We start from the raw sequence: 19392 nt of genomic DNA on the forward strand, positions 1-19392 counted from the left end.
ATGCTGAAAGGTTTCAACGCAGGATAGTCCGGATGGTGGATAAGCAGCCCTAATCACGTGCAGTGTTAGAGTCAACTACCCATCGATATTTGAATGAAATGAAACGCTATTGCAGGAGATCCAGAAGGACGCCACTACTGACACAAAACCAAATCTAGACTTCAATTTGCCAAAATGTACGCAAGCCAAAAATCCTTCTGGGAAAGTGTACTGTGGATAGAGGAGACCAAGAGAGTTTTTTGGTAAAGCACATCATTGTACTGTTTACCAAAAACTGAATGAGACCTCAAAGAAAAGAACACAATACCTACAGTCACATATGGTGGGGATTCAAAGACGATTTGGGGTTGTTCTGCTGCCTCTGTCACTTGACTGTGTGCAAGGCATCATGATATGTGAATATTACAAAAGGATTTTGGGTTGCAATGTGGTGCCTAGTGTCAGAAAGCTGGGTTTGCATCCTAAGTCATGGGTCTTCCAGCAGGACAATTACACCAAACATACTTCAAGAAGCCCCCAGAAATGGATGGAAACAAAGCACTGGAGAGCTAGAACTGGCAGCAAAGAGACCGGATCTAAATCCCATTGAACACCTGTGGATAGATCTTAAAATTCATATATGAGAGACCTGGAGAGAGTGGTCCAAAATTCCAGTGGAGATGTGTAAGAAGCTTGTTGATAGTTATAAGAAGCGACTGATTGCAGTTATTTATTCCAAAGGGTGTGCAACCAAATATTAACTTGAGGATGGCAACAATTTTGTCTGCCCCATTTCTGGAGCTTTGTGTCAAATTATGTCCAATCCCCACCCTCATTTTTTTTTTTTGAATTGCTCGAATACACACAAATAATTAAAAAAAAAATATGAAAAAAAGAATGTCTGTCTGTCTGTCTGTCTACACACACACAAAACTTGTGTAATTGCAATAATTTTCCGGGGGAAATACTTAATTTTCTGGAACAATCTCAAGGCTGTCAACACTTTTGGTCATAACTGTGCAGATGGCACTGGATATATGACTCCTCTATCTGTTACCCCCTACACAGGAAATTTCTCCAAACATAAGATTTCTGCAAGAGCAAAGGTAGCCAGAAGCCATTTTTTTTTTTTAAGCGAAATAATAAAAAGTCTTGAAATAGCCCATTGTTCTTGGATTTAATTATTTTTCTATAGAGAACAATTTATAATGTATAGTAAAATGAGGCCATCTGCAAGTAAATGCAATTAACAGTAAGCTTTTTTTTATATTACTCTGAATTCAGAGGATGTACAGAAAATACTGCATAACGCACCTCCTAGATAACACAGAATGATTGTCAGGATCAAGAAAGTGACTACGATTTAGAATTTGAGAGCTATAAATTTGGACACCATAGCAAAAGAAAAAATAAAATAAAGAGTTTAAATGTCTTTCGTCACACCGCAATTTGTAGGGTCGTGTATTAAAAACCCGCCTGTGAATGGAAGAATAACATTTCATGCACAAGTCTGGCTTGCCTGTTTATATTATAAAAACTCACTCATCATTTAGTTTCTAACCTGCAATGGAAAAAAGAAAAGCAAAATTGACTGTTTGCTATGGAAATGACTGTTCCCTTTCTTATATATCTCAGCATGAAACCTGTATTAAGAAGCATATTTATTTTGGAGCTGAATACCCGACATTCTACACAAAACATATAATATAAAAGAATATAACTTGTAAAGATACCAAACTTAGGATAAAAAGGACACATCAGGGCTACAATAATATATATATAGGTATATACAGGCAACAAATGAATATATGACGTAATACCTGAGGGTTTACATCTAATATACAAGTCCGTCCTGCCATTACGACTTCATGAATAGAATCGATCTTTGTGCCGTACAGATTGCCCTCATACTCTCCATGCTCCAAGTATCTGCCAGCTTTCACGTCAGCCTCCATTTCACATCTGGACACAAATCTGTATGCATGCCCATCTTTTTCATCTTCCCGAGGCTTGCGTGAGGTGACTGCACAGAATTAATATATATAGAAAAGAAAAAAAGGATAGAAGGATTATATTCTGTATGTTTGTTATAGAAAAAAACAAGATATTCAAAGCAATGTCTGCATGAGAGTTCACCTGGAAAGGTCGGTAAGAATGAAGCTATGCGGATCTTCATAATTTTATTATTATTTCCATAAAAATGAGGAATGAATTAAAATGGTTGAGTGAAAAAAATGTTATTAGTGTGTAAATCATGCTTCCATCACCTTTTAAAGAGAACACAGAATCGAAAATGGAACGTACGTAGGGAATCATTAGGGGATACTAGAAGTGCGTACCATGGGAGCCAAATTTTCAGGCCGTTATACACAATTTCAGACAGAAAAAAGTGCCAAAATGGCAAAGAAATTGTGGTTTATGTGAAAGGGGTTTCTACAGGAGTGTGTGAGTAGCTAAAAACATTAGGTCTATAGAGCAGAGCCAACAGAGTTTTTCCTACTACATAATAAAGTAGGCTGAATGTCTATAATACTGGACACGATGGGATTCTCCGATGTCTTCCATGCGGCTCGGTTTTGTATATCTAGAAGTACCGTATAAGACAGGTTTTTGTGATTCTTTCCATTTCCCATTACTTCTATTTGTCAAAAGTATACCACACCCTGATGGGAGGCTGCATACAACTAAGTACAAAAGCTCGGTCACCATCAGTTCCGAGCAGTCCTCACGCATCAGTTTTTTGGCATCAGTCACAATCCGTTGGCTCAACGGATCCGTTGCAGTTGTGGAAAAACTAATGAGACGGATCTGTCGAAAAAAACGATTTGTCGCATCAGTTTTTTTCAACCCAACAGTGTTTTTACACCCCATCTGAGCATGGTCAGTTAAGAAAAACAAATCCATTGACGGATTCCGTCATTTGACTGATTACGACAGATCCTGTGCCCATAGCTTTCCATTCTACCAAACGACGAAGGATCTGTCGCTTCCGTTTTTACAACATAGACAAAAAAAGTTACTTTGTTCGTTGTCTCCGTCCGACGGACAAACAATTTTCGACGGATCCATTGAACGACGGATGAAATGTTGGGCCATCCGTCGCTAATAGAAGTCTATGAGAAAAAAAACGGATCAAGCGGCATCACACGCTGGATCCGTTTTTTTCAAAATTCGACAGATTGTGACTGATGGCAAAAAACTGGTGTGTGAAAGGGGCCTTACTGAGCTCTGGACAGCATCTCCATCAGGTTTGTATACTTATACAGTTTAATTTTTCATAACTTATACATCGTGCTGACAAGGTATATTATATCTTTTTTTTTTTTAAACTCGTTTTATTGAAAGTTAAGTAAAACATTACATTAAAGAATAAATCAGCAAATTGTACAGTGAGACAGAGTACATGTAAACTGGTTGGTCATCAGGATAATAAAGCAACCACAATCAAATCAATGTCCATTACTTTAGCATATCCATAGAGCATCAAACATAGCAAAGGTGTTAGTACGCGAGACACATCCATCTTAAGGCAAAAAGCCCATATTGTCAAGGAGAGAGCAACCCAAGTTTCGGGGAACTCGTGGTATCCCTGATATAGTGTATCATGAATCACATGTCTCCTCTCTGCCTACCGGGGCACTACTGGCTATTATTGCGATAATACCGATTGTAGGTTATCAGCAAGAGAACCAGGAGATCCGCCAGTCAAGGGCGACCTCATCCATCTACCCCAAATTTTGTCAAATTTAGTTGAAGAGCCTCTTGTCTTATAAACAAATTGTTCAGACGGGATTATAGCATTTACCAATGCAATCCAAGAGGCTCTAGTTGGGGGATGAGTGCTCATCCAATTTAGTATAATGCCCTTCCGGGCCAGAAAAAGGACCTTTTTTATTAATAGATTCTCATCTTGGGACCAGGAGCGTACATCTACCACCCCAAATAGACACAGGACTGGGCACATAGCAACCGCTTTTTGAAGTATGGCAGAAAGAGTCATTACAATCTCACCCCAATAGGAGAGAATGACTCGGAAGTCCCATATCATGTGCCAAAAATCAGCACCGTCTCTCCCGCATCTCGGACAGGCCATCCCCACCGAATTATTCAGCTTTTTCATTTTGTTCAGTCTCTGGGGAGTAATATAACTTTGGTGTATTATATATAATTGGATCAGTCTATTGTTAACAGCAGGAGAGACCAACGTGTGGGATTCGACAATGTCGTCCCACACTACATCATCAATTTCAGGGATCCTGGCACTCCACCTCTCATGGACAGAGAGGATTATTCATGGCCTTGGCCCGAATGAGGGAGGAGTATAGTTTAGAAATAAGACCACCAGGGCCCTGTGATCTAATAATTCCAATGACTGGGAAGGAAGAGAATCTAACCCCACGGCCAGAGAACTGAGCTCGAAAGGCGTGCCTAATCTGGAGATACTGAAACCCATGAGATTCCGGCAAGTCGAATTCTGTCCGCAGTTGTGCAAAGGGGCGGAGTTCACCATCCCGGACCAGTGATCCCAGGGAGATTATTCCGCGATTCCTCCATTCACCAAACCCCAGCAACGCACAAAAATGTGGAAGGTCCAAGTTATCCCATATGGGCGTCTCAGTTGGTGCATCATAAAATCCAAATACGGCTTTAGCCTCTTTCCAGATCCTGGCCCCCAATTTGTGCATCGGGAGGACACGACCTTCAGGGGCCCTCCTGTGATCCGTCAGTAACGGCCACAGGAGATCCACACCTGTGAACTCTGCCAGGAGTCCCTCCAGAGAACCCCCAACCCGGGGAAGTGTCCATGGACCCAAATATTTCAATTGTCCGGCCAGATAGTAAATATAAAGATCAGGAAGGGCCATACCCCCCATATCCTTGGGTCTTTGTAATTTGGCTAATTGGATCCTTGATCTGGACGAGCCCCAGACAAAGGTAATCATTAAAGATTCCAGGGACCGGAAGAAAGAGCGAGGAATCTGTACAAATACATGCTGGGTAATATAGAGACACTTTGGTTGTACTATAGGTATATTATATCTTTATTGGGTTCCCATAATTAAAAATAATCAAAAAGCAGGGTGAGCATTAAAATAACATCTACTCAACTAGTAAATTAGCCACATTTTTGTTAGATGCCCTGAAATTATGACATTGTAACCACCCTCACGTAATCGCTGCAGACAATCACTGACATCAGTTGTTATAGAAGCATAGTTGGCACATAACCAGTGACAGGCTGCAGCAATCACACAGGGCTAGTCGCAATGCCATCACTGCTGGACAGCTACTAAAAGACAAGCAGGAGAACCTGCGGGGCGCCTCTGGAGGAGTGGGAATTGCATCAGATGAGAAAGTTATTTTGTCATTTTAATGCATCATCTACTGTCTGGCCATTTTTTTCTAAAACAAAAAAAAACAAACAAAAAAAAGCTGGGACAACCTATGTAAAACTAATGTACATTAGCATGGTATACTACGAGAACACATCCACCCCTCCCTGATGCTGTATTAATCACCGTAGAATAAATTAGGCATTTTAGACCCTGATGAAAAGAAAAAAAAAACTTTTAAAGTGAGGAAAAAAAAATTCTAGAACCTATGTACCATAGGTACATAGTGTATCTCCTGATCTGAACGCACCAGTCTCATATAGGCCTATTTGGCTGAGTTCAGATGAGGAGACACAAGGGTCTGGAGATGGTGGTCTGCGCACAGACTGTGAACATTGGACGTTCAAAACCGGCCAAATGCACCACAAATCCACTGCAAAAACCATTGCCAGTGTTTGGTGTTTTTTTTTTTTTTTTTATAAAGAAAAATATCAGGTTTAGAAATTATTTCCAATACTGTAAGTCAAGGGGGGCTTAAATATCACAGGCAATTGGTATTAAAAATACAGAATGTCCCCTCCTCAAACAGTGAAACTTTGTGTTACAAATAAAGTGTGGCTGCTACTGCTAAACACTGCACCAAGTAGAGAAGTAAAAAAAAAAAAAAATCCCCACAACTTAATTTCAGCATGATTGACTACATAGATTATCAATGATGATTTAAGTGTGTTGGGGAAAAAAAAAAGGATTGTATTGTACAAACAACTCAGCAAATAAAGGACTATAGCACCTGATAACTCTGAAATGCTACTATGGCCGAGAGAGAAGAGGCTGCAAGCAGCAAATGTTTTCAATAAGACATATAATAAGAAAACTTCAAAGTAAGAAAACCAGTATAACAGCAGCCCGCCCCAAAAAAGTTACATAGTGCAGTGTTCACATGTACAAATATAACACACTTGCTTACATATACACAGCAAATCCAAAGGAGGATTGCTTGGTTAAAATAATCAGACATCTTGCACTGAAATACTTTCCACTAAGGCTGCTTTCACACTACGTTTTTTTAACGCAAAAACGGATCAAGTGCAAATGCGTTTTCATTTCAATGCATTTGCAATGGACTCGCGTCAACATGCGTTCACATGCGTTTGCGTGCGGTTTAGTCAGGATCCAGCGACTTGCAGTTTTTTAACTTTTTTCTACTACTTGTAGCGTTTTTGAGCTGCGTCCAAATACTGTTTTTCACTGGATCCTGACTATACTGCATGCAAAGGCATGTGAACGCTGGCATGCTGATAGACCGGAACCTGCTTGCTCTACTGAGCATGCCCAGAAACCAGCCTGGCGTGATCAGTCTCTCTCTCCCCCCTCCCTTTCTCTCTCCCCTGCCTGAGAGTGGCGGACGCTCGTAACCAATGTAAATACCGGGTATCCAAGCAAAAAACTTCGCTTAGTTACCCGATGTTTACCTTGGTTAACAGCGTCTCCAGCTGTCAGATGCCGGCTCCCAGTCTATCACGTTCAGTTCCCCTCACTCCCGATCACATGACTTCAATGCCCGCCCATAAACGTCAAGTGACAGGATCCTACAAAATAACACTTGCGTTTGCATGCGTTTTTCTTTGTAAAAATAGGATCCACTTTTAGAGCAAAAAAACGTTCATGACGCATGTTAAAAAAAACGTAGTGTGAAAGCAGCCTAAGGTGAATATGTTGGTGACTATGTTTTTTTTTTTTTAACGTAGTAAGGAAGAATATGTATAGACAGTAATTACAATATAAATGAAGGGCGCACGTTATTGACATGTGCCTCAACTTGTCGTTATGCAAATCTGACCCAGCGCGGGATACTGGATCATGTTCAGGCGGTCACAGGGCTCAGTCACTACAATGCTTTTCAACTTACAGGGAACAGTCGTCCCAAACTGGGTGGGATTCATGACTATCAATCGGTTCTTCAAACTTCTTCGGCCCACTCCTTGTGCTCCAATTAAAACAAGAGTCTTCCTCTGGAATGGGGGCATACGCGCTACCTCTTCATATATCTGAATCTCATGCCGGTCAAATTCTAGAGAGTGAAAAGTTACAAAAGTAATCCGAGAAATCAAAACAAATAATTCAGTAATTTGCAGTCTCACAAAGCAATATATCAAAAAGAGGTTTTGTAGCCAGAATATGAGACCTTCCCAAGCTTAGAAAACCTGAACAGCGATGTTATAGCCTTACAGACACATGACGTACAGTTGCGTCATACTCTGGCTGATGCGGGCTTGCACACAGTCCATATCTGTTCCCGGCAGATGATGTGAAATTCAGCCATCAGCTACCTCCAACAACCATGGGTGGAACGAAGCTCTGTCCGCGGCTTTTAACCTGTCATATACCCCTGTCAATCTGGCAGTGACATTTACAATGATTCGGCAAGAGGGCGTGTCATTACATGCGTTCACTAGTGCTCCTGTGACTCAATCATGGAGCGCCGGTGGGTTGACATGAAGGTCGGTGTCCAGCTGTAGACCCCTGAGCCTGTCATTGCAGTATTTTGGTAAAAGTCAGTATAAGCTGGCGTTCATTAGAGACCGCGATTTTCACTATAAACAGTAGTACTGTGGTATTGGTGTGTATAGTACAAGCAAGGAGTGTATCACAGGTTCAAGTCCTAGCAAGCAGACTCATAAAAACAGTGAGGGGAAAAAAAAAAAAAAAAATTCAAACCACCCCACTTCACCTCATTTGAAATAAAATGCATACAAATATTTGGTATTGTTACATCCATAAAAGTCTAATCAACCTATAAAACTAATTAAGGCTATGTGCACACTAGTGCGTTTTACCCGCGGAAATTTCTTGAGAAATGTCTGCAATCTTTGTGCAATTTCCCAGCAAATCCTATGTGAAAAAAAAATAGCTGTGCGCACACTGCGGATTTTTCTCAAGAAATTTCCTTGAGAAGAATTTCTTGAGAAAATTTCTTGAGAAAATGAGCATGTCCATTATTTTCCACAGGTACCTGCGGTATACCCCCGGAATTTCACTCCATTCACTATAATGTAATCGCGAAATTCCGGGTGTATACCGCAGGTAGCAAATGATGTGCGGTATACCCCCGGTATAGCCGCGATTTACCTGCGGTAATGTTCATCGCTGCCTGCGGTTTTGCAGGAAGTGATGTCATTATGCCAGAAAGAGGAAGCGGAGCAGAGTAAATACAGACGTCACACTCCCTGGACGCCGCACAGAAGCACTTCCGTGCGACCTCCAGGTGCCCGTGCAGTCTGTGTCCCGCTCCAGCCTCGCGGCTGCCTGCACTGCAGCGTGTCAGTGTGTGCCTGCAGTGTCAGCAGCCTGTCACGCGGCAGCGCAGGCAGACACTGACACCCTGCAGGGCTGGCAGCCGCGGGGATGACGATCGCTGCTGTCTGGAGGTGAGATCATTACCTGCTGTGATGATCTCCTGCTTCCTGACGTCACTGCGGTCACTGCTGTCTATGCCCGTCTCGCGAGCGGCCCGAGACTGTCACTAGCGGTGACGTCACGGGGCTCTCGTGATACTTCTGACAACGCGGCGGGCATAGAAGTCAGTGACAGCGCTGACGTCAGCAGTACAGGAGATGATCACAGCAGGTAATGATCTCATCTATCCTCCTGGCAGCAGCGCTCGTCATCCCCTGCAGTGACCTGGGCTATTGATGTTAGCTCAGGTCACTGCATTGCTCTCCCAGCCAATGGGGAACATTCTGTTCTTCATTGACTGGGACAGCGACTATAGTATGGATCGCCGTGGGACCCACCCCCCCTCCCTTATTGGATTACGCCGGACGTGGAATTGATTGTTCTTTTCAAGAAATTGGTGAAAGAGGGAATGTTTTGGGGAGTGTTTTTTCAAATAAAACTTTTTTTGTTGTCTATTTTTTATTTCTTACTGACTGGGTTGGTGATGTCGGGTATCTGATAGACGCCTGACCTCACCAACCCCAGGGCTTGATGCCAGGTGACATTACACATCTGGCATCAACCCCATATATTACCTCGTTTGCCAACGCACCAGAGCAACGGGATGAGTTGGGGCGAAGCGCCAGGATTGGCACGTCTAATGGATGCGCCACTTCTGGGGCGGCTGCGGCCTGCTATTTTTAGGCTGGGAAGTTTCCAATAACAGTGGACCTCCCTAGTCTGAGAATACCAGACCACAGCTGTCCGCTTTACCTCGGCTGGTGATGCAATTTGGGGGGGACCCAACGTTTTTTGTTTTTGTTTTAAATTATTTATTTAATGTAAAATAACAGTGTGGGGTGCCCTCTGTTTCGGATTACCAGCCAAGGTGGAGCTGCCAGCTGTGGTTTGCAGGCTGCAGCCGTCTGCTTTACCCTAGCTGGCTACAACAGATGGGGGGACCTCACGTCGTTTTTTTTTTTTTAATTATTTATTTTATGGCTAAATACAAGGCTAAGCACCCTTTAGTGCCACATGAAAGTCACTAAAGGGTGCCAGCTTAGAAAATGCAGGGAAGTGGGACATTATATAGGTCTTTCTCATCTATCTATTCATCTATCCATCTTTCCCTCTATCCATTATCTGTCTATCGATTATCTATATTATTTATTGCAAAACCGCAGGGACCAACCTGCGGTAAATCCGCGGCAAATTCGCGGCAAATCCGCATGCGTTTTTTCCCGCGGATTTTTCTGCAGGTGCAGAAATCTTCAACTCCCAGACGTTTCTCAAGAAATTTTCTTGAGAAAAATCACTTTTCTAGTGCGCACATAACCTAACAGTATTAGTAAATGGCTCAATTTGTAAAAAAAAAAAAAAAATCAAAATGCACAGAATTAAGTTATTTTGGCCACAGCAACACAAAATCCAATAAGAGAATAAAAAAAATTGTATGATCAAAAATGGCAGCTTAAGGTACAAAAAATAACACAGCCTCATGTTATGGGTCTCATAAAATGGCAATAAGCAAAAAAAAAGTTATTTTTTTTTTTACAAATTTTCAGGGTTTTTTTTCACTTAAAGCACCATTCCAGTGTGTTTATTTATTGCACCACTGGAGTGGTACTTAAAATCTAAGCCCCCTGTCTTATACTCACCTTACGGCAGCTTCATCTTTTATTGCCGCCACTCCAGTCGATCTCCTGTGATTTGTGACCTGCCGGCAGCTCCAGAGTTTCATGGAGCACGCTGGAGGTCACAACTCAATACAAGTCCATGAGAGCCTCGTTCTGGCTCTCATAGAGATGAATTGGGAGCCTGTAACATAACTTCTGATTTCCAGGCAGTCTTAAGTTACAAGATGGCGCTGAGGGACCGGCGTGGCGCCCTTAAAGGGTGAAGATACCAGAAGACTAGTATCTGACATGGGGCTCACATTTAAAGTGTCTTTCCGGAGCTGAACCCCTCCCCCAAAAAGGAAAAAAAAAACCAAACACCATATGGATTGGTGCTTTAAAATAGAAGATGATCATGGATATTGATGATGATGATGATAAACAAAAACTATGCACATCTGGCATCTACATAATTGTACTGACCTGGAGAATCACATTGCCTGCTCAGTTGTACTGTGTGGTAAACTTTGTGAATAAAAGAAAAATATATAAAATTGTGGAATTGCACATGTGTCTGAGTGAAAAAATAAAAAAAAAAAAAGTTAAAAAGGTGAAAGAAAGGGGTTAACTATAATGCCTCAGTCGTAGAGTTTGTTTCAGGAAGCTTTTTGAGAATCAGTGTGGTGTGTAGATTTTCAGATTGCAGTTTTAAAAGTTTGTACTCTGTATTTGTCTCCTTTCCTGGAGAGACAATTTGAATACTCTGTATGCTGTAATATTCAGTTGTCTCTAAGATAATGGGTGGTAAAAGGCTACTATAATAGACAGCACACAGAGAAATGAGGGATTCCTGCTAGTTATACAGTAGTACTGAGCAGTGTAGCTGTCAATGCAGCTCTGGAGTACCAAACACATACTAGAAAACAACAGCCTGATCTGCCTGCCTCACACTACTCCGCCCTCCCCCCTCCATATACTTCAATACGCAGTTGCAATCCAATTCTTGGAAGCAGGTCATAGTGAAACGTACGTCAGGGTGAGAGAATCGCGGCGCAAAGCATTAACTTGCCCAGGTAACCTTTGTTACTATGTTTTGAGCCACATTATACCCTTCGGGGCTTACAATGGCAGCGGTCATCATTATGCTCGAGTTACTTGTATAGGCCTACATACATACCTATAGATATTAATTAACTTGAGCGCCATCTTGTGGTCCTTTTGGGGGATTGTTCCCGGTACATAGTAATTCTGGGCTATTTTTGCATAATTACTAGTGATTGATACGGTTGCGGCAGCTGCACAATTGATTACATATATTTATATATCTTTATATCCCTCATAGTATTTAAATATATATATATATTTTTTTTTACAAGGTATTTGTTGGTATTACTATATGCATTTGTACAGAAGGACTATAATTTTACTATTATACCTTATGAATTGTACTTTTTGAGGGAATACTTTATATTGAGGTTTCATACTTGTGTTGTCAAAGGTTGCTGCTATTTCACGACTATTTTATCATCACAATATGTACATTTGGTTATTATGCTGCTGAATCCTCTCTTTATTCTGTATACATCTCATTTTTAGTCTTTGTATGTTTTTAGTATTGTTTACAATAAAATGGATTATTTTTATCGGATTTATTGCTCCTATTTATTTAGAAAAATTACATACAGAATTTTTCTAAAGCTTTTGTGATACATAATTTGAACAGGAGTGTCCCCTTTTACATCTTGACCGCAATTGTTGCTAAATTGCAATCTAATGCCTGGTCTTAAGCAAGATAGATATTAGCTGATGACTTCAGGAAGCGAAGAAGCAGCTCACAAGTAGAGGACGCTCCATCTCCAGTGGTCAGAGCCCTTAGACAAACATAGGAATAACTCTCTAATAACGTAACAAGCTGTTTTGCTTCCCTCTCTCAAAGTCAAGTTCTTTTCATTGAGAAGGCGTCTTGGCAACAAGCGCGACACTATAATTATGCTTGCAATCCATTTGCATCCATTTATGGAGATTGGGTGTACATCTACGTTATGTATTTTTCCCCGCTGACGGTGCACGGTTTACAAGAACAAACAACATTTTTTAGGCAATGGCCAAGACTGGCATTAACCTACTCAGCAAATCTGGTTCTGCCCATGTTCAATGACAAAAGCAGCAACACGTATCAACTAATCCAAATTTGCTCAGAGAAACTTTACCCTAAAAGAAAATGATATTTTCTGAGTCACCGGGATCATTATCAGTCAGGTCATCTGCCAACCCCCCATATCTGCTTGTGAGGGTTGGTTTTCCAACCACACTAAATTGTTGCAATGAAGCCAGAAACAAACAAGATGTCTTCCCTGTGTGGACAAGTCTTCGAATCCAGGCAAATGCGGCCAAAATGTGGGCCCCAATGATGACAACATGTGCATGGAAAGGGATATTCTAAGTCACTAAGTTTAACACACTTCTGATTTTATGCTATTGTTCAGACACAGATTAGATTAACTTTCAGTTTACGCACATAACACAAATAAGAATGACTAAAAATGTACTAAAAAAAACAACAAACAACTTCTGGATGTAACGCCTGCCTAGATCCACAGACTCAGACGGGCTGTAATGGACAGGATCGAGGGAAGCCACTCACCAAGCAGGACCCCCATAACCCTGAAACCCTTTAACACCTATAAAGGGATTTGGGATTACACAGGGCCCTGGAGATCACTACCTGGAGGGCTGCAGCCCAGAGAGTAGTCGTCACGCAGGGTCAAACTAGGAATTGCAGAACAGGGACAGAATCAGCAGGCAAGGACGTAATCAGAAAACAAGCAGTGGTCAAATACGGATCGGGCAGCGAGGTACAAAAACAGCAGGCAGGAGAGGTAGTCAGAAAACACGCAGAGATCAGCACATAGGAATCACTATACAAATAACACAGGAACCAGGAATAGAACTATCTCTGGTAGTGGTCAGATGACAGGAGGGGGGAAAAAGAAGGGTGTGGTGTCTTCCCATTGGCTGCAGGTGAATGATGGCAACTTCAGCTGGAAGACACACGCCACCTACAGTCAGCCAGTGGTACTGCAGGTTCCAGGGAAACCCAGCCTAGTGGATGAGCGGAGCCTGCACTCAGCAGAGCCACGGGCACCAACTCCTCCCCCATCACCAACACCTCCCATATCACCAACTCTATTCATGGTGGGAACACGACGTCACCTGGTGATCGGAGAAGAAGTCGCAGGAGCGGACTCTGGTGGGGATATGACACTTTATAAAAGCACTCAAAATAAATGGAGGGGACAAAATGGTTACACATTACTGTGGTAGGGAACTACTTTAATGCATTTCCTCTGTGTAGTCATAACTGCATAAATCTATTTACAACAGGGAGTGATTGTTTAGTTTAGGGACATGAGTTTTGTAGATGCAGTCCCTACTCCCTAACCCTTTCGTATTACTCATTGTATATGTGCAGCCAAAGTCAGGCACACATGTACGTCTGAGCACATGGATAGCCCCCTCTCCCTTTCCGTCACACATCACTTGCCCCTTGAATATATCGTCCCCTGGATCTCCCCTCACTCCTCCGCACTGGAGGGATTGGGTTTCTTATGCTAGGTCCAGTGAATAGCTCGGTTCCCTGTAGTCCATTACATGGTAAGCCTGCCTCTAGTATGCATCAGCCTCATTACCCGTAAGCTTCTTGTATCTATCTGCTGGTAGCTTCTCCACTGCAGTTTTCGAATGTTTGCAGGGTTACTTTCCTCAATACTAGGTTTCAGGTGTCTCTGAAGATTTCTTTTGGAGTGAGATCAGGACTCGATGCCGGCCAGTTCACTCTTTGATATGTGCTTTGGGTCTTTATTCCGCTGCAGGTCACATTCTGCTCAACATAAACCTTGTTTTCTTACACTTGAGAGCACATTTCACACTAAAATGCTGGTAATCCTCCAAATTTAGTGTTCATATAATACGTCTAAAAGCCTCCAGTCAGCGAAGTGACCGCACTACATTATTTACTTAAAATTGATCTGAATATAGTTCACAAATCCATTTTAGGAGTAAAGAACGAGAGAGGGGGAGGAAAGGAAAACTTACAGAGCCGTGGAAAAATAAATGGGTTTCAGTAATATGTATTGTGAAGCGTACGTCATTAAAAATATGAAAGGGGAAACCAGAGAAAGAGGAAGAATAAGGGGAATAAATGCAAATGAACCTTACACGTTTCACACTAATAAAAGCCTTATTCATGAGTCCCATGTCCAAAACGCACAAGGTTCATAGACGTTTGTTCCACCCTTCTTTTCCCAATTTTACCTTTTTCATATTTTTAATTAAAGTACAATTTGCAATAAATGTTACTCTCACCGATATATTTTTCCATGATGCTGGCAGCATTCCCTTGCTCTGCCCTGGCTCCGCTGATGGCTCCAGGTTGCCGGCCTGGAGGATGCCGTGCACCAACCCCATGGACATTTTGGCATTGCTTGCAGTGTAGCGGTCAGCTGATTTTTTTCTTTTTATTCAATACATTTTAGAGACATAAATATTTGATAAAATTTAAAGAGAATATGTCCTCAGGATTATTCATGTTAAAATAAAGGTATTGTCATTATGTTGCTGTTATAGATATCTTCAGAAAAGAAAGCAGCCACCTGTTTTTTGTTTAATAAATTTAAGACTGTTTCCTAAGGTTTGTGTGCAGTGGGGCGGGATGGTGGGCACGGTTTTAGGTTCTGCCCCGCCTCCTTCGCGGTCTCTGATGTCTGAGTCTTCTTCCTGCTTTAAATATTGCACCGGTGGCGTCCTAGCCATGGGCGGTGTTTGCACAGACTGATCTCCAGTAGTAGATGCTGGAGAGACAATAAGGTGCAGTATAGAAGCTTATCCTGGTGGAATTGGATAGAAAGTAGAGGGAATGCTCACCTGGGGTAGTTGTGCAAGTCACAACTACTATGAAAGGTATAGAGAGCTGTGTGATGGCTGTTGCAGACCAAATGTAAACGCAAAATGGATAAAAACGGAGAAGGGGTTAAACCCGCGCTGCCATTTAAAGTAAAGAAAGATCCAGGTAGGATCAGTATCGTGATTCTATTGTTCTACGCATTTCGGGGTCTTGTTCCTTTTTCAGGACAGAATCACTGATGTACATTCAACAATCAGTCTTTACAAAAATGGCGCTGGTGGCAGAGCATGCGCAGATTTAGATCCCGGCTCAATGATCAGCCGAGATCGGAATCAGCACATGCACCGCCACTTTACTGCATACTGCCTAGAGGTCAAATCTCTGCATGCATGCAAAATCAATCTTACGCAAATGCCACCTGACGTTGGGACAGCGCCAGCGCAATATTTAAAACAGGAAGAAGATACACACATTAGAGGAGGGGCCAGGGCAGAGCTGTAGACCCTACCATAGTCCTGCCCCGATGCACCAAAACCTTAGGAAACAAATTTCTAATTAACCCCTTAACAACCACAGGCAGTAATATTACGTCCCTGCGGTCATAGTGATAAGCCCCACCTGCTGCTGTAGCCTGCAGGCAGGGATCAGCGCACGTGTCAGCTGAAATGTGTGCCAGCGCCATGTTAATGCGGTAGATCTGTACTCACAGGCCGCCACTGGAAGTCACGTGATGTGATCACATGGATTCGATGGTTGTCATGGTAGCACAGGGTCATGTGAGGACTCCTGTAGCTTACATGACTAAGGTCCTGTAAGAAGTAGCTGAGTACCGCAGGTTACAAGAGATTATCATTTCTCCTGGTCTGAGAAATGCTGCTCTGATCAAAAAAAATGAATGAGCGATTAGACTGCTGATCCTGATAACCCCCTAATGGGACTCATAAAAAAAAAAAAAATAAAAAAAAAAGTTTAAAAAAGTTTTCAAAAATTAAAAAAATGAAAAACCTAAAAGTTCAAATCACCCCTCTTTCACCCCACTTAAAATTAAAGGGTTGAAAAAAAAAAATACACACATTTGGATAGCGGCAAAAAATTCCAAACGCCAAAATAGTTTTTTGGTCGCAGCATATTTTGCGCAAAATGCAATAACAGGCGATCAATAAGTAGCATTGAAGCAAAAATGGTACCGTTAAAAATGTCAGCCCGAGATGCAAAATATTAGCGGTCACTGAGCCATAGATCCCGAAAAATGAGAACGCTAAGGGTTGCAGAAAATGACGCAAAACATACGCCACTTTTTTTGGACAAACCTCTGATTTTTTTTTTTAACCCATACGATAAAAGTCATCCCATACATGTTTGATGTGTACGAACTCGCACTGACCTCCGGCATCTCAGCCACACATCATTTTTACCATATAGTGAACACAGTGAATAAAATATCTCAAAAACAATAGTGCTATCGCACTTTTTCTTTTTTTTACAATTTTTCCATATTTGGCATTTGTTTGCCGTTTTCCAGTACACTATATGGTAAAACTCATGGTTTCGTTTAAAAGTACAGCGTGTTCTGCAAAAAAACGAGCCCTCACATGACCAGATTGAGTGAAAAATAAAAAAAAAAGTGATGGCTTTTGGAAGAAGAAAGGCAAAAAAAAAAAACCAACCAGAAAGTGCAAAATCGGATGGTCGTGAAGGGGTTAAACAACAACCAGGCTGCAGATTTCTTCACTGAAGATATCTATTGAATCAGTATAACAGCGACATTATGGCCATTCCTTTATTTTAACACGCACAATCTTGTTCTCCAACAACATTTATATACATTAAAAAGGGAAACAAACTCAATCTTAATGTGCGTTTTGTACCTTACAAGCATCACTAGAAAATTCAGATCGCTTCAATGTTTATCACGCATGCTTTATAAGTGCACATGGCTGATCTCAAACGCCATATTTACACTACAGCAATGAATGCTTTATAAGACAGCAATGAGCAATCAATGAAAGTAAAAGCGTAGCTGCACCGACCCCTGATGAAAAGGCTTCAGGGAACAAGCAGTGTCCAATAATGAATGCTAAGGACAGCCGAGCTTTCGGTGATAGACTGATTGTAAACCAGTAATCCGTATTACTGAACAAGGCATTGTAAAGGAAATTCCTGAATGCCTATAAAGAATGGAGGATAAATACAGCTTCCTTACACGATCTAAATGATTTAGTGACACTTGCAAAGTATAAAAAAAATAATTAAGATTATGGGTTTCTTTTTTTTTTAAATGAATAAAGTTTGTTAAAAATGGTCAAATCCATTAGTCCCTAAAATGAATCAGTGATCTTGTAGATCCCTCACCACACCTCACCTGGAGCTGGGGCTGCACTTTCAGGATAGGCTTCATTTCAGCATCTAAAAGCAAGACTCCCAAAAGAGCTGTAGTTTGGTTTCATGTGTACACAGAACATTTTGCGAAAAGCATTGAGGTTTATGTATATGTTGATAACATGCAGTCATTGTTTCTTGCGTCTTTCTTTAAGCCTCTTTCACACGTCCGTGAAAATCACGCACGTTTTCACGGACGTGTCAAAGGTGCATATTGTCCTCAGTGTGTCGTGTTTATGGCACACGTGTGCTCTCCATGTGGTATCCGTAATACCACACTGAGAACAGGAACTTTTTGGTTACCTTTCCCTGGCGTCGCTGTCCGTGGTGCTGATCTACGGTCTCTCGCCCTGCTGACTCCCCGCTGCTGCAGCCCGCAGTGGAGTAAATATTCATGAGCATAATGAGCGGGGGTCGGAAGCAAGTGCCATCAGCGGCAGAGACAGCAGCACTGGAGGAGGTGAGTACAGAAATTCTTTTTATTACACAGGCATGTGCGTTTTCTCAGAGCGTGTCACACAGATCACATCCGTGCAGTCCGTGTACGATTTGTGTGACACCTGTGATGCTGGAGAAAAACAGACATGTCTTCATGTGGAGCACACGGGCACACCTATGCTCTACACGGACACACAGTCCATGGCAAAACAGGCACGTGAGCGCAGACCCATTGATTTTAATGTGTCTACGTGTGCCCGTGTCTCCAGCACGTGAGGAAACAGACCAAAACACGTACCGGAGACACGGACATGTGAAGGGGGCTTTAGGCTGTGAGATCCTACTTATCCTTCTCCAGTTTTGTTCTGTGTGTGGGGTAAGGTACAGGTCAAAGCCATCTCTCCAAATGTCTCCAGCTGAGTCTGAAGCTCTTTAGACGTAGGACGTTCTTTACCACATTCCAAACCAAATTTCATAGGGTTCTCATCAATCTTCCTCTTTACACCACATCCTAGAAGGTTCTTGATTGATCAAAAAGGAGAAAACTTCCTGATAAATTTTAATTTGTTGAAGCCGTGTTGGAGAGGGTTTTGACCCAGACTGCCTGTGCTGGTGACCATGGCTTTTCAGATCTAATTAGACAACTCTCTTGTCTATGCCACTGTGAACAATAACCGGTGGATAAAACTAGCATTTTTAAGAATTAAAGCCACCATTCATGGGCTAATAGTCATGTCAGCTCTGACTAAGTGGGGAAATGAAATTTCCAAATACTCACAGGATGGTCTAATTTTGTCCTTTGTTTCAAACTGAACAGCAAGTGCCAAAAATAAAGTCCTGGCATATATTACATTTTCAAGTTTCTATCTTTTTTTTTTTTCTGTTTTATATCAAACATGTGCATTGATATGTATCTAGGCAATTTCACTTAACACTTTATTCCAGTATACGTTTTACAAGGTGTACTTAAATCCTTTCCAATGTGGCCAGTTTCTGTTTTTTTATAATCCCTTTCTTCTAAAACCCATAACTTTATAACTTTTGTGTCCACACAGGCGTATGAGGGCTTGTTTTCTGTGGGAAGACTTGTACTTTTGAATGATACTGTTCATTATACCACAGAGTGTACTGAAGAACGGGAAAAAAAAATTCCAAGTACAGTGAAATAGTGGAAAAAACATAACACAAAATAGAATTCTGACCTCTGTTTTTGGGAAATTGTTTTTACTTTATACACGATGTGGCAATGTGACCTGGCAATATGATTCTCCTCATCCATACGGTTACGGTGATACCAAACGTGTCCATT

General features: G+C 41.7%; 1 protein-coding gene across 2 annotated transcripts in view; it reads right to left on the reverse strand.

Annotated features, from left to right (window-relative positions):
• The window catches only part of PALS2 (protein associated with LIN7 2, MAGUK p55 family member), a 257887-nt gene that overhangs the window by 85948 nt on the left and 152547 nt on the right, over positions 1 to 19392 (reverse strand). For both annotated transcript variants that reach the window (XM_075315355.1, XM_075315354.1), the window contains exons 9-10: positions 7222 to 7383; positions 1800 to 2002 (exon numbers count right to left, since the gene is read on the reverse strand). In XM_075315355.1, the coding sequence (XP_075171470.1) occupies positions 1800 to 2002; positions 7222 to 7383 (365 nt within the window). The remainder of the gene's footprint in view (positions 1 to 1799; positions 2003 to 7221; positions 7384 to 19392) is intronic.

The sequence above is a fragment of the Anomaloglossus baeobatrachus genome, chromosome 6 (genome assembly GCF_048569485.1).
Source record: "Anomaloglossus baeobatrachus isolate aAnoBae1 chromosome 6, aAnoBae1.hap1, whole genome shotgun sequence".
Taxonomy (NCBI): Eukaryota; Metazoa; Chordata; class Amphibia; order Anura; family Aromobatidae; genus Anomaloglossus; species Anomaloglossus baeobatrachus.